Source organism: Saimiri boliviensis, chromosome 5, assembly GCF_048565385.1.
Source record: "Saimiri boliviensis isolate mSaiBol1 chromosome 5, mSaiBol1.pri, whole genome shotgun sequence".
Classification (NCBI taxonomy): domain Eukaryota; kingdom Metazoa; phylum Chordata; class Mammalia; order Primates; family Cebidae; genus Saimiri; species Saimiri boliviensis.
In genome coordinates, this window is record NC_133453.1 from 14065530 (window position 1) to 14081957 (window position 16428).

The window sequence follows — 16428 nt, forward strand, 5'->3', positions numbered from 1 at the left end:
ACTGCCCAGGCTACTGTAAGAACACTGAAAACTCTCATGACTTGGGCATTTTGTATTTCATGCCCAGATCACATGGTTTATTGCATAGTTTTTAGTTCCCTATAAAGAGAATCACCAAGCAATGGTCTTACTGTAGAACTGATTTCCAAATATTGGTGGAGATGAGGCATATTGAAAGGGTTTGTCAGCTTCCTCTCTTCCAGAGAGAGGTTTTTAAACCCTCTTTGAGCTAAGGGATTATTTATGTTATATTTTAAGCCCTCCTCAAGGGCTCACCCGGATTCTTTAAGCCAGTTTAAAAACTCAAGTACAATTGCTTTCTACAAATTTATCCCTTGTATCAATCAGGCTTGCAGACAACAATATTATAGGCTTCCTTATAAGGCTTCTCATGGTAGTCTCCTTTCTTGAGATAGGTCAATGGTTCTCAGCAAGGGGTGATCTTGCCCTGTAGAGAACATTTGGCAATGTCTGGAGATATTTTTTTTTTATTGTGGTAAAACACACATAACATACACAATTTCAACCATTTTGAAGTGTATAATTCAGTGGCATATAGTACAATCACAATGTTGTGTAATCATTACCACTATCTAGTTCCAGAGCATTTTCATCAGCTCAAAAGGAAACCCCATACCAATTAAGCAGTCACTCTCAATTCCCCTCTCCTCTAAACCCATGCTCACCACTGATATGTATCCTGTCTTCATTCATTTGCTATTCTGGATATTTCAGGTAAGTAGAAAAATGCAATATATGACCTTTGCTGATTTCTTAAACTTTACAGGTTTTCAAGGTTCATCCATGTTGTGGCATGTGTCAGTACCTTATTATTATTATTTTTTGGAGATGGAGTCTGGCTCTGTCACCCAGGCTGGAGTACAGTGGCGTAATCTTGGCTCACTGCCACCTGCACCTCCCAGGTTCAAGTGGTTCTCCTGCCTCATCCTCTGGAGTAGCTGGAACTACAGGCGTGCACACCACCATGCCCAGCTAATTTTTCTATTTTTTAGTAGACACAGGGTCTCACAATGTTGGCCAGGCTGGTCTCGAACACCTGACCTCAAGTGATCCGCCTGCCTCAGCCTCCCAAAGTGCTGGGATTACAGGTGTGAGCCACTGCACCTGGCCAGTACCTCATTTTTTTATGGCTGAATAAGAGTTACTATATGACCAGATCATGTTTTGCTTATTCATTCATCAGCTGATGAATATATTAGTTGTTTCCACTTTTCACTATTATAGACATTTTTGGATATCATGACTTGGAAGATGGTAATGGCATCTTGTAGAGAGAGATCACGAATGTTGTAAACATTCTACAGTGCAAAAAGATAGCTCTCACCACAACAAGGAATTTTCCAGTCCAAAATGCCAACAGTGCTGAGGTAGAGAAACCCTGACATCCATTGCAGAGTGATTACTATGGAGCAAATGTTCTGGGGATCTCACTTTACAGATTCTGAGTAACACCTGAATGAATCACCAATGTTATCAGCACTCAGGGCATTACTGCTTTTCTATTTCAGTAGATTCCTCTAAGCTACTAGAACTCTGGCTCCCTTACCCCTTTCTCCCTGGCTCATTGCAGCTGAATGCCTGTTGAAGGCTACTGGACCCTTCTATAAACTTGAAATCCAAACCATCATCTTTGCTTTCAATAGGCATCTGGTATTAATCGCAGAAACTCCTCTCTTTCGTCTCAGGATCTGGCTCCTGCCACAAGATTTTAACTCTTTCCTAACCATAACATGTATACATAGTGAGCTTTTAACACAAATTAGACCATGTCCTTACATGCATTATTACATTTAATTCTCATAATAATCTTATGCACTTGGCATTATTCTTATCTTTATTTCAGAGATAAGCACTAGATTTGTTAAATAACTTGCCCAAAGTGGTTAGTCAATGGCAAAGTAGGCCTTCAAAGTTAGGTCTAATTCTCACACAAACTTTTTTACCCCAGTGTTATACACTCTGGGCATCTATCACATTTGACTAAATATCACAATTAATGCAGGAATGAATCCCGTATAGTCTTAAAGCCTGGGTCTACTGAGGGAAGTCCTGGCAAATTTTTTTCAATCACTCTTAAAATAATCACTCAGAGAAGTGCCTGGGCTGCTTTCAATCAGTTAGGAGGAGCAGAAAGATCAAAAGAAAAACAAAACCCAAAGGATATGGTAAGGAGCATTTCTCTCCTGTCAAAATCCTCAATGTAAGACAATTATTTTTACAGCTATAATTCCCAAGGAACTTTGGAGAGCTAGAAAGCTTGGCCTTGAACTGGGAGCACACTGGATACTTTTATTTTGTGAAACCATCTTGGTGACTTTCATTATTCTCTTCTATTAAAGAATTTTACATATTTTGTGTGTGGTGATGTCTTTCCCTCTCTCATATCATTGTCCTGCTGGAACTCGACAGACAGCAAACTTTTTGAATGCAAGAAATCTCATTAATTCTTATACTGCAGACAGTATTTCAAACAAAAAAGTTCAAAAATGTTTGTTAAGAAATACAATTCTGCAAATATCTTAGGGCCTTATTGTCATGTAAATGTTCACATTTAGTGCTTTTCACCCAACAAATATATAGATTATTCAAACTATGAGCGTATCACCTTAATTACCTCAGCAGAATCTTACAACCTAAGAACCTAGTCCTAGAAAATTGCATTGCCCTAGACAGTATGGGTGCTTTACCCTCTTTGGAAAGGACTACATGAAAAATGAAACCAGACACAAGCAACACCATTCTTAATAAAAACATATGTTTGCACATTGTCTTATATTTGCTTCATGGCAACATGTTAGTAAGTTCAGAAGTTGCATGAAAAAAGATGCAACTCCAGAAATCATCACAGCAAAGAAGCTTCAAAGCTTAGGTGCAAGTCAATGGCAGAGGCAGGATTTGAGCTCTGCTACTCACTCACACCTCGTTAGTCTACACTGCTACATCTAGGTCAACGGGCATATTAATGTGATGCTGTATAGTAGCTAACTCAGTGGAAACTTTTAATCAAATAAGCAAGAATGGGTAATATCAAAGGAAAAAGCTTTCTTTGCCCTGTTTGCTAGACTGATTTTATAACAAAGTGATACATTTACTTTTTATTGCTAAATTTCCAAACTTTTTCTTATTATTTAACAAGCAACACCTACCCAGAAAAGCTCGTTCTTCAAACCACAGGAACTTAATTATGCTTTCCATGAAATTTATATTTTCCTAAAACATTACCTTCAAATTTTAAAAATAGCATAATAACTTATTTGGCATATTTGTAAACAGAATTATTAGTAATGTTCTATTTGGAAAGCTTTTGTAACATATTGCTAAGGATATAATTTATAGCCTTTTCACTCTTCTCTTTTACCTTTGTCTTTATTATTTCAAATTCTGGTGTTGTTAAAATTCTACTTACTTCTTCATTTTGAGGGGTTGTAGCAGGTCGTTCTAAATCCAGGAAATCTAGTGGTCTTTCACTTAGTGTAAGTACACGAGGTGGTGTTTTTAGTGCCAGGGGTTTAAAGGGAGTTGACTGAATAAGGTCAAGATCCGCTGGTCTTGAAAATGAAACATCTTCATTATTTCCTAGGAGTTAAGAAGACAGAGAGAGAGAGAGAGAAAAGCAAAGCACGGAGGTTTTTTAAAAAGACAGTGATTTTTGTTATAAATGTATTTACCTTCTGCTTTTGAATCATTATCTCCCAATAAGCATTAGTTTCTTTCAAAATATGCTTCCAGCATGTAAGAATTGACATTTCACTAACAGTTATTACTGTGGTACAGAAATGATAACGAAATTATGCAATACACAATATATGACCTAAAAACTGGTATCCAGAATATATAAAACTTTTACAACACCCAATTTTTCAAACTGACAAAACATTTGAATAGATACTTCACGGCGAATACATTTAAGTAGCCAAAAAGCACATGAGCATATGTTCAAAATTATTAATAATCAGGGAAATAGAATTAAAATCACAACATGGCCCTACACACCCAAACAGCTACAATTTAAAAGACTGACAATACAAAATGTTGGCAAGGATGTGGAACAACTGAAACTCACACATCACTGATGGAATGGAACATGGTACAAAAATTTGGAAAGCAATTTAGCAGTTTTTCAGAAAGTTGAAAATAACTTGTAGTATATGATCCAGCAATTTCAGTCCTAAAGATATGAAAACATATGTCCTCACAAAGACCTGAACCTCAGTATTCACAGTGGCTTTAATCCTAACAGCCTCAAACAAAAAGCAATTAATAAATGAAGATGAATGGATAAATTATGGTGTATCCAAACTGAAATATTACTCAGTAATAAAACTGAATGAACAACTGATATATGCAACAACAGAATACTCTCAAAAACGTTACACTGTACAAAAGAAGCCAAATAAGAACATATACTCTATGATTCCGTTTACATGAAACTCTAGGAAAGACAAATCTAGTCTGTGCCTATAGAAAGGAGACTATGAGTTGCCTAGAGTTGAGGGGTAGGGACTGAGTGAGAAAGAGGCACAAGGGAACCTTGTGGAGTAAAAAATGGTCTGTATTCAGACTGTGGTGGTGGTTATATGGGTGTTCACTTCTGTCGAAACTCATCAAGTATACACTTAAAAATATATGTATATTATGTGTGTAAAACTTCAATAATTAGTTGAATTACTAAGAAATACTTTGAAATTCAGACTATAATAATGAATAGAAATGTCAAAAGTGTAAAGTTGCATTTTCCAACCCCTTTTCTCAGTAACATTAAAGAAAACTCCAAAGTTTTCATAGAAATATGTAAAACAAAGATTTAACAGGCAACCTTCTAAATAAAGGTGAAATACCTGCTACAACAATCCTCTCCGGAACCTGCATTATCACACTAGCATTTGGAACTCCTTCTTGGAATCCTTGTTCCAGGTCGGCGTTTGGCGGTGCTACTTTTAACTTTTCTGGGACCCTCATTCGCTGACTAATGCCTTCAGTATATTCCATTTCGTACTGAATTCGACTAATTTCTGCCATCTCAGCAGCAGTGGGAGAAGGAAATGCTGCCCCACTCACTCTGTGGGAGAAAAATTTAAAGACAGGGCTCACTGAGTGTTATAATATCAGTGTCCTCTACGTAATGAAGTTAGAAGACAATACCTTATAGAATGAGCGAAAGGAAACTTCTCGTTTGCAAGTGCTGAACATATAAAAAGGAAAAAATAAATGATGAAAGAAAATGCTTTCCTTAACAAAATGCCTTCTTGCTTATCAGCTGAAACTGTACCTTGAGAGTATTGCTTAGGAGCAAAATTTTAAAATTATTATAGAACTATAATACAAGTGTGTACATACACATACAAACACACACTCTTTCTCTGCATAAATATGCATGCTGCTTATAACTAAAAAATGCCTGAAATAAAATTTAAATTTCCTTATCAATTTGAGGGAAAGCTACTTGGACTTTAAAAAAATTACAATTAGAAACTGCTGCCATGCAAGAAAAAATAAAACCTTTAAATGACAAATGCACCTGTTATTCAAAGCCTTTAAATGACGATGCATAAAATGAACTCTGAATTTACTAAAAAAGATGCAACTCCCTGAAAATTACATCACAAATTAAAACTTCTCCTAATGACTGAGATGCAATGAATACCAAATATAGAATTTGTAATAACACATTCTAAGGCTTGCATTCCATCTTTGGAGGGATTGAAACTTTTACTCTATTAATTTGTACTTAATATCATATTTACGTGTGTTATTTTTTAATGCAGTAGAAAGACTGTTGCTGCCAAACACAAAATGATGATAAAAATATAAAAGAGCATGGTCAGCCTACGGCAGTAAGCGTTAAAGCCACTGTCTCTCAAACCTCTAATACCAGCTCAGCTGAATAAAATTTCACTGACCTTCCTAGTGGTGTGTCACTGCTTGTTCTTTTACTCATTTTAATACAGTAAATACACGTCTACAATAGTTATTAAAATACTGCTACCCTGCAGTTCAGTTTACTTTACACAATAATTCCCCTACACATCTGAACTTTTTTTGGAGGTGTACATAACACGGACACTGCTTTTCCAGCTGTAAAAAAGAAAGAATAAAAATCAGTATTTCAACAATTCATTTCATAAGAAAACTATGAATAAACGTAAATACTTAAAATTGCTTTGGGATTTGAACACGACTTGGGGCTTGATTTGAGAAACCATTTTCCAAACTATCCTAAGAAGAATTTTTCTATACCTTGAGAATCATAAAGACAGCTTTAAGCACAGTCAGTCTTAAGATTTTGCAAACAGGATAGAGAAGCTCTATCAAATGTATACACAAATGTGAAGTCAGATTAGAAAAAAAAAAATACTGCCATAAAACTCCTCTAATGATACTCCAAAGGGGAAAAATCCTGTTTTTAGACTAAGCCCAAATGAAGAAGTCATGAAGGGAAAACAAAGGGAAAAACTAAATATAACTGAGGTAGCCTACAAATTTGATGTGTAATAGTTTCTTTAAATAAACTTCAAAATTTAGTGTAAACTTCAAACGGAAATTACACTAAATTTTCAGCAAAGACATTATATATCAATTAAAGGCGTAAAAGTTAAAGACAGCAAACATGACTTAACCATGGCTAGGGGACTTTCCATGCTGGAGACATAGCCCCATCCTAAGCCACCGCCTCACTCAGATACCTAGAAGAGCTCTTAGAGGTTGCTCCGGACACTCAGCCTCGGCAACTGGTTTGATTATGACTGCTAACTCATGTCTTTCATTCTTTATCAAAACATCTCTGGGGACATAGATCTTTAAGGATTTGGCATGCAGATGATTTAAAGACTAAGAAAATAAGCCCAAAGGGACAATTTTTACTCACAAATGTGTACCAACTACTGCTCGCTATGTGGCACTATCTGCTTCTGTGCTTCATATTAAATCCTTTAACTTGCTTCAGTGTGCATGTGCTGGATTGAGAGCCACTTTTGTCCCTGGGGAAGAAAAACAGGGGCTAATTGAGAAACTAGATGATACCCACTAGGGATTCATTGTTGGAAATTTTCCAAATGGTAACAGTCACAAAGATGCACAAGCTGACATCAAGAGACCAGTAAAAGAAGAAAGAAAAAAATGAAGCTTACCACCAATCTTAACCCACAGATGGGCCCTATGACTATTCATTAGGCAAGGCAACATAAAAGACTAGCTCTGTCATTGTCTCTGATTTGTATTTCTTTTTTTTTTTGAGACAGAGTTTCGCTCTTGTTACCCAGGCTGGAGTGCAATGGCACAATCTCAGCTCACCGCAACCTCCGCCTCCCAGGTTCAGGCAATTCTCCTTCCTCAGCCTCCTGAGTAGCTGGGATTACAGGCACGCGCCACCACGCCCAGCTAATTTTTTGTATTTTTAGTAGAGACGGGGTTTCACCATGTTGACCAGGATGGTCTTGATCTCTTGACCTCGTGATCCACCTGCCTTGGCCTCCCAAAGTGTTGGGATTACAGGCATGAGCCACCGCGCCCGGCCTCTGATTTGTATTTAGAAAAATGTGGCAGATGAAAAATACGTAAGTTTAAATGAAGCTAATACTTAGGTATATATACGTATATAGATACACACATATGTTAAAAAGGAACAAAAGCATTTATTATTTTTTTTTTCCTGTCACTTAGGCTAGAATGCAATGGAACAATCACTGCTCACTGCAGCCTTGATCTCAGGGGCTCAAGTAATCTTCCTACCTCAGCCTCCTGAAAAGCTGAGACTACAGGCATATGCCACCACACCCAGCTAATTTTTGTAATTTTGTAGAGACAGGGTCTGACTATGTTGCCCCGGCTGGTCTCAAACCCCTAGGCTCAAGAAATCCTCCAGCCTTGGTCTCCCAAAGTGCTGGGATTACAGGTGTGAGCCACTGTGCCCAGCCTGTTTAAATTTTCATTCACTTAAAATGTTAAAATTCTGAACCAGTAATGCATGTACTTGGTACAAAATACACAAGATATACAGAGAAAAGGAAGTGTCCTACTTCCAGTCCTATCCTTAACCACCCAGGTTCCCATAGGCAACCTTTATAATCAATTTTTGTGCATCATTCTAGATGAGATGCTCTTCTAATAATTGTGTCTCCAACATAGTTAAAGCTCATATTCAGAACTAACATTGAAAAGAGCTACCTCAAAAATCTTATAGCCTTGGGGCATTATAAATTGAAGTTTTATAGTAATAAACGAGAAGAAAGTGGCTAGAATCTCAGTATCTCCTTGAAATGTGCTTTCTCTGCATTTGATTCATTGCATTTCAGTCTTCTTATGAACTTTCTACTAGTACATCCCGTAGGTCTCACTAGTACACTTCGTTACTTCATTCTACAGCAACAACTTTTTTTTTTTTTTTTTTGGAGACGTCTTGCTTTGTTGCCCAGGCTGGAGCACTGCGGCCTAATCTCAGCTCACTGCAACCTCTGCCTCCCAGGTTCAAGTGATTCTCCTGCCTCAGCCTCCCGAGTAGCTGGGACTACAGGCGCACACCGCCATGTCTGGCTAATTTTTTGTATTTTAAATAGAGAGGGAGTTTTACTGTGTTCATCAAGCTGGTCTCGAACTCCTTAGCTCAGGCAATCCACCTGCCTCGGTCTCCCAAAGTGTTAGGATTACAGGCGTGAGCCACTGCACCCGGCCAGCAACATCTTTTCTTATTTGAACCTCTGAGTTTGTAAAAAAAAAACCATTCACTTAGAAAATAAAGGTGGACACTAAAATGCCAACTTCTGGAAAAAGCCAAATTCTCCTGTAGCTGAACTACTTAAATTTAAAAAGTAACTGGAACTTTTCCACTAAGATTTAACGCTGTACTATCCCAATTATTGGGTTTTCTGCTTAAAACCAATCAAAATCTAATTTTTTTTCTCCCTCCTTAGGCTGTGGCATTTCTGATAATATCTTTTAGCAATAAATAAACCTCTCATTTAGTGTTATGTTAATTACAGAAGTTTTGTAACTTAGAATCCAGTAGGCAACCAGTACATGCTTCTGTTGTATAACACAACAAATGAGACAAAAATCTCTCCTAGAATCACAGATGATTTCAGATATCTACTTTCTAAGCTCAGCGGTTCCCAAACACCAGTAACTAACTTACCATGGTTTTCCCCCACTCCCCCATGTTCACAGAGTACATTTACTTTTAGCTACAGTTAATTTTTTTAACTCCACTTTTAAAAATCTTTTTTTTTTGAGACGAAGTTCCGCTCTTGTTACCCAGGCTGGAGTGCAATGGTGCGATCTCGGCTCACCGCAACCTCCGCCTCCTGAGTTCAGGCAATTCTCCTGCCTCAGCATCCTGAGTAGCTCGGATTACAGGCATGTGCCACCATGCCCAGCTACTTTTTTTTTTTGTATTTTTAGTAGAGACAGGGTTTCGCCATGTTGACCAGGATGGTCTCGATCTCTTGACCTCGTGATCCACCCGCCTTGGCCTCCCAAAGCGCTGGGATTATAGGTGTGAGCCACCGTGCCTGGCCCACTTTTAAAAATCTTAAATTAACTGTACTGTAAAAGAAAATTCTTAGTCACTACCTTAAATCATGGCTGTACATATATAAATACAGATTGCAAAAACATCCTATTACAAAAAAAATCCTCATCCACATACAGCCTAGAGTCAAGTCACATATCACTAGTGGAACGTGTACCCATTTTGGAACACAATGTAGGTTCTAGCACAACTTTCTCATTTTCTACATTAGAACACTGGAACCCAGAAAGCCTAGGAAGTCACTGAAACAACCTTAGTCAAACTGACTGTGGTTGCAAATGTTTATATACTTACTAACTGAAAACAAAAACAAAACAACTCCAGTTCTTCATCACCTACTGTGTGAATCTAGTTCACATAAATGGGCCTCTCTGCACATCCTGTTCCAGTTCTCTTTCCAAAAAAACGGTATTTAAAAAGTCACTGCAAACTTTGAAAACTATATATTAATGATCTTTAAAATAAGGCTATGAATCCACAGAAAAGTTTCAACACCAGAAGAGAGGAGAGCCACAACTAAGCTTTGTACTTCTGAAAGGAGACAGCTCTATCAGACAGGAAGGAAAAGAACACAATTTCCTTTTGGAAATAACAGCAGAACTAAAATACAGGCCTTTGAAACCGTAAGATAGTAGGTTCCCCCCAAGCAATTTAATTGCATGGGAAAAGACTACTAAGTATAACTAAATCGTCCTAATTTTCCTAAGAGTTTTTCTTTTGGGATCTCATTAGCCCACGGAATTGAGGCAGAAAAAACGTTTTTCACCCAGGGAAAGAAAACATTCGTAAGCATTCTAAGTTTCTTGGTGGATAAGAGGCCTGAATACAAATGGTTCTATATTTGGGCAGAAGAGCCAGAAAGCTTTATTCTTAATCTGCAATGAAAACATGTCACTTTTAAAAGGGTGCTCTTTCCTTGAGAATGCCCTTTGCTGTAACATTGTGGGACGTCGCCAGAGGTCTTCTTTTACAATAATGCCACACGTCCTGCAGAGAAAGGTCAGAAGCTCAGAAACCGCAGCTTCCCTGCTCCAGGAAAGAAACCCGAGGAGCAACTGCCTGCAAGCCACACCTGCGAGCAAGGATGCTCACAGACGGACAGGGGGGCCCGCAGCCACCCGTGATGCCACGACCCGGGCTTCCGACAAGGCCCTTCTTTTCCAACGTGAACCGGCCCCAACACAACACAAAAACCTCCTTTTAAACAGGGCAGGTTTAAGGTCATACTGGAAGGTGTCAGGGCCTTGGCAGAGAAGGGCAGGGACGCCCGCTGCTTCCCAGACTCCTAGTTTCTAGTCGGAAAAGTCCGGATTAAACCACAAAACGGAACGCCGAACCACACAGGGTGAAGAGGTTAGCCCAAAACACCTGCGGAAGACGGCGCTTCTCTCGCTCGCTCTCCTCGGGGACGCAAGGTCCCGGGGAGGAGGAAAGGGCAGGGCTGAAGGCAAGAGGCCCGGGGACGCGGCTCCGGCGGGAGACACTCCCGGCGGGCCCGGGCCCCCGCGGGTCCCTCGGTTGGCCGGAGGGTCTCTGCGGCGGCGCTAGGCCCGACAGTCAGCTCGGGCAGCGGGTCGCGGGTCGGGGAGACGTCAGCACTCACCCCTGGGCCCACAGGAGGGTCCCGGCGAGGACCGCCGCCCTCCGACTCCCGGGGCGCTCGAGTGGGCGCTCTCAGAGGCCGTTGGCCTAGAGCACGGAGGCGCCCAGGCACAGCACCCACCGGAGAAGCGGCCCGCAGAGGGCCAGGGCAGAAGCGCGAAAGGCCGGGGCGGGCCCCTTCAGGGAGCCGTAGCGGAAGCGGGTTCGTGGTCACGTGACGCGGAAAAGGGCGGACGTGGGGCCCGCGCACAGCAGCGGGGCTGTGATAAGCGAGGCGCAGACATCTTTGTTGTGGGCGAAGCGAACTGACCCGAGGTAACGCTTTTTTCCGTGAAGTTTAATTCACGCTTCGGCTTGATTAGATTCTGTCATCTTTAAGAACCTGGTGTTTGCAAGGTAAACCTTCGGTAGCCAATTAAAATGACTTTTTCAGGACCGTCTGCATCAAAATTTCTATGCTTTGAGGCTTAGGGATCCTTCTATGTAAATCAGCTCCACGAGTGGTTGCATGCATTCCAGTTTGATGACTCCTTAAGTCCTCTGATGATCAGACCTTGTCTTCCATGAGAATACCGAGAAAGGGGAAGCTAGGTTTCACTGTCGTTGGCAGCGTCCTTTAGCTTTGGGAGAGCGCCGTCTGCATCTGACCACCCAACCCCAGACTCTCCCCCCAGGAAGCCCTTGCTCAGAGCTCCCGGTACCACGCTTGCCAGTTTGGGAGCGAACTGAAACCAAATAATGAAGTATTTTGCATACCTCGGTTTTCACAAACACCTAAAGGTGTACACATGACTTATGTACTCCTCTACAATCTAATTGATACTCTAGAGATGTTATCATTCTTCCAAATGATTTGGGAAGCCCTCTGAATTGCATTCTTTGGCTTCTGAACACTGGTGGAGGGAGAGTAAAATATTTCCTCCTCTCTTTTGAGGTCTTGGGTGGGCCTAAGAATTAAACTGATGTTGAGGAGAAGAGTCAAACTCTGTAAAATGTTTGAAGAGATTTATTCTGAGCCAGAGATGAGTGACCGTGGCCCGTGACAAAGCCCTCAGGAGGTCCTGAGAACACGTGCCCAGGGTGGTTGGAGAACAACTTGGTGTTATATATTTTAGGGAGGATGAGACATGAATCAAAGACATTTAACAAATACATTGGTTTGGTTCAGAAAGGCAGGACAACTCAAAGCAGGGGCTTCCATGCAGGTAAATTTAAACATTTTCTGGTTGACATTTGAAGACCTGGGATGCACAGAAAAGAAATGTTCAGGTTGAAATAAAAGATTGTGGAGACCAAGTTTCTTTTGAAGTCTCACAGTGGCTGCCCTTAGAGACAATAGTTGACAAATGTTTCCTATACGGATCTTTAAAAGGTGCTAGACTCCTAAGTAATATCTTTAGGATTGGCAGGACCTGGAAGAAAATGATCTAGCTGTGTTAATAGAGATTCTATACAGATGCAGATTTTCCCCCCAACAAAGGACAGCTTTGCAGGGCCATTTCAAGATATGGCAAAAACAGAAAACATGTTTTGGGGTAAAATATTTTGATTTTCTTTCTTGTCTCATAATGTTATGCCAGAGTCGGATTGGAAAATAAGTCGCAATATATAGAGTTAAAACCCATCTGATGAGAATTTATGGATTGTAGGGCATGACTCCCTAGACCAGGTGGGTAGGAATTTGAGCAAGATGAAATCCTCTTCTTGCTCCAGATACCGTCTCCTGAATTCCTTTTTTTCAATTAATGGCTGGGTTATTTTTCTAGTCATTAGGGTTCAAAGTACTGAAGTTACCTTTCTCTGTCACCCAAGTCCCATGTGATGGTTAATTTTAGGTGTCAACTTGACTGTATTAAAGGGTATGAAGATCACTGATAAAGCTTTATTTCTGGGTATGTCTGTGAGGGTGTTGCTGGAAGAGATTGATAGTTTAATCAGGGGACTGAGTAAGGAAGATCTACCCTCACCAATGCGGGCAGGCATCGTTCAATCAGCTGAGGGCCCATATGGAACAAAAAGCAGAGGCAAGGCGAATTTGCTTTCTCTCTTCTGGAGCTGGAATACATCTCTTGCCCTTGAACATGAGACCTCCAGATTCTCTAGTCTTTGGACTCTAGGACTTGCACCAGTGGTCCTCACATTCTCAGGCCTTCAAACTTGAACTCAGCCATGCTACCGGTTTTCCTGGTTCTCCTGCTTGTGGAGCTGCATATCGTGGAATAGCATATCATGGGATGTTTCAGTCTCCACAATTGCATGAGCCAATTTTCACAGTAAACCCCTTATAAGGGATTTCTTGACACATACACCTTTTTTTTTTTTTTTTTTTTTTTTTTTTGAGATAGAGTTTCACTTTTGCCGCCCAGGCTGGAGTGCAATGAACATCTCAGCTCACTGCAACCTCTGCCTCCTGGATTCAAGCAGTTCTCCTGCCTCAGCCTTCTGAGTAGCTGGGAGAACAGGTACCTGCCACCATGCCTAGCAAATATATATATATATGTATATAATATCTATATATCTATCTATCTATATCTCATTATATTTTTAGTAGAGATGGGGTTTCACCATGTTGGCCAGGCTGGTCTCAAACTCCTCCACCCACCTTGGCCTCCCAAAGTGCTGGGATTATAGGTGTGAGCCACCATGCCTAGCCACACCATCCTTCGTTTTTTTTAAATCCACTTTTATTTTAGATTTTAGGGGTAAATGTGCAGGTTTGTTACATGTGTATATTGTGTGAAGCTGAGTTTGGGGTGTGAATGATCTTGTCACTCAGGTAGTGAGCATAGTACCCACTAGGTGGTTTTTTAGCCTTTGCCCCCATCTCCCTCTCCCACATCTAGTAGTTCTAGTATCTGTTGTTGCCATCCTTATGTCCATGTGTACCCAACGCTTAGCTCCCACTTCTAAGTGAGAAAACGTGGTGTTTGGTTATCTGCTCCTGTGATAAGTCAATTAGAATAATGGTCCACCTGCATCCATGTTGCTGCAAAGGACATCATTTCTTTCTTTTTTGTGGCTGTGTAGTATTCCATGGAGTGTATGTACCGCAATTTCTTTATCTAATCCACTGTTGATGGGCACCTAGTTGATTCCCTGTCTTTGCTATTGTGAATAGTGCTGTGATGAACATGTGTCTTTTTGGTAAAATGGTTTATTTTTCCTAGTATCTTTCATCCTTTAGATGCTCCCTCTTCAGTGCCAGCTCTCTGCTTTATCTGTCCTTTTTGTTCCTACTGCTAGATGATCACCCATCATCTGGGCTGTTATCCTTTCAACTGGCCTCCCCATTTCCAATATTTTTCTTGCTCTAATTCATCTTAGACATTGGGTCTACATAGAACCTGTGTTTACAAATTGCAACATCTCAAATATGAAGCCCCAGGTTCAAAGGAAATTGATGATTTCTAGTTATCTTTTAATCCAAATGTTCATAAAAGCAATTTTTTTTAAAAAAAGTTTGAAACTATAAAATAGCCTAACAAGAACCATATATTAAATATTAGATCTCCCAGGTTATTGTTTATATAATAATTCCACTTTTTTGCTCAAAATCTTCACTGAATCTCTAGTGGCAATCAATGAAGTACAAGTTCAGCTTGGTATTCTAAACTCGGCCCGACATGGTCTTAACCTCCTGCCATGCTGCTTTACTTACCATTGTGTCTGTATATAAATATATGTAACATATTCTTGACTGTTAATTGTTCCCTGAGATTGCCTCATCCATTCCTAACTACTTAGCTTCATCTATGCCAATTCTGCTACCTGGAATGCCACCCTGATTCTGACCATCTTTTGCTTCTTGAACTCCTAACTCCCCTTAAAGGAATACTGAAAATAGCCCCTCTTTTATGAATTCTTTCCCGAGTCCTCCAACTTTTGAACTAGTATTTGTGGTCCCTTAATCATGTTCTGTCTAGTATTAAAGTTATCCATGCTTTTGTCTGATTTCCCCTACCAGATTGTAAACTCCACATTTGCGACCAGGGTTTGTGTCTCACTCATCTAAGTATATGCTGTGGAACCAAACATGTGAAACATGTTCTAGGTCTTCAATATAAAATAATGAGACCTAGCTTCTTGTTTGGCTCAAAAATTGGAATTGAAGATATAATTATAATTCAAAGCAATATTCTAAAGAGGTTTTGAGCATTCAGCATTTTTAGAAGAAGCATGGAGTCTACAAAATTCTAGGAAGGATCATATTTATCTAAATATTTATGTTTAGCCTGATTATTAAAAACCAATTACTTTTTCTTCTGTGTTTGATTTTCTGTTAATTTCTAGTAGGCAGAGCTGGGATTAGGGTGAGATGAGTTAGATGCCTATGGCGCAAATTGAAGGAGGCGATCACTTTTTTTGTCAGTCTCCTGCATGAGGGCATAATCAAAATTTTTTTTTCCAAATGAGCTTATAAATAGAAAGAGAATGTGCCCAAACACAGCATTCATTTTTTGACTTACTTGAAGTAAAAGTAAGTTCAGTGAGAACACATGGACACAGGGAGGGGAGCATCACACACTGGGGTCTGTTGGGAGGGACTAGGAGAGGGACAGCAGGGGATAGGGAGGTTGGGGAGGGATACTATGGGGAGAAATGCCAGATAGAGGTGATGGGGGGATGGAGGCAGCAAACCACATTGCCATGTATGTACCTATGTGACAGTCCTGCATGTTCTGCTCATGTACCCCAGAACCTAAAGTGCAATAAAAGAATACGTATATATAAAGTAAGTTCATTGAAATGGATTAGTACTTTTTTACTCAAAGTGTTTTCAAATTAGATTATTTTGGTCCACCTGTGACAGTGACAGTGTTTCTAAAGTATTTATGTGAGCAACAATTTTCTTGGTCTTCTTAGAATTATCTTAGTCTTCTTAGAATTATTGCCCAGGATCACCATCTATTCATTCCATTTCTTCCCTCGATTATATCTTTATTGTCATTTAATGCAGCCTGAAAGTTTGATATTTCATATTTTACATATATATATATTTTAAGACAAGAGTCTCACTCTTTTGCCTAGGCCAGAGTGTAGTGGCATGATCTTGGCTCACTGCAACCTTTGCCTCCTGGATTCAAGCCATTCTCCTGCCCCAGCCTCCTTAGTAGCAGGATTACAGGTGCCGGCCACCACGGCCAGAGAAGTTTTGTGTTTTTAAAAGGGATGGGGTTTCACCAGGTTGACCAGCCTGGTCTCGAATTCATGACCTCAAGTGATCTACCCGCCTTGATTTCCCAAAGTGCTGGGATTACAGGCACGAACTACCGTGCCCATCC

The 16428-nt window shown here is 40.1% G+C and overlaps 1 protein-coding gene across 18 annotated transcripts in view; it reads right to left on the reverse strand.

Annotated features, from left to right (window-relative positions):
- Positions 1–11328, reverse strand: part of MFF (mitochondrial fission factor) — a 33123-nt gene extending 21795 nt beyond the window's left edge. For 4 of the 18 annotated variants that reach the window (XM_010336230.3, XM_010336228.3, XM_003925459.4 and 1 more), the window contains exons 1-4: positions 11148–11328; positions 6887–6998; positions 4860–5080; positions 3428–3597 (exon numbers count right to left, since the gene is read on the reverse strand). In XM_010336230.3, the coding sequence (XP_010334532.1) occupies positions 3428–3597; positions 4860–5040 (351 nt within the window). In that variant the 5' untranslated portion in view covers positions 5041–5080; positions 6887–6998; positions 11148–11328. The other 14 variants (XM_010336209.2, XM_010336221.2, XM_010336218.2 and 11 more) reach the window with 11 other exon arrangements.
- Between the last annotated feature and the right edge of the window lie 5100 nt (positions 11329–16428).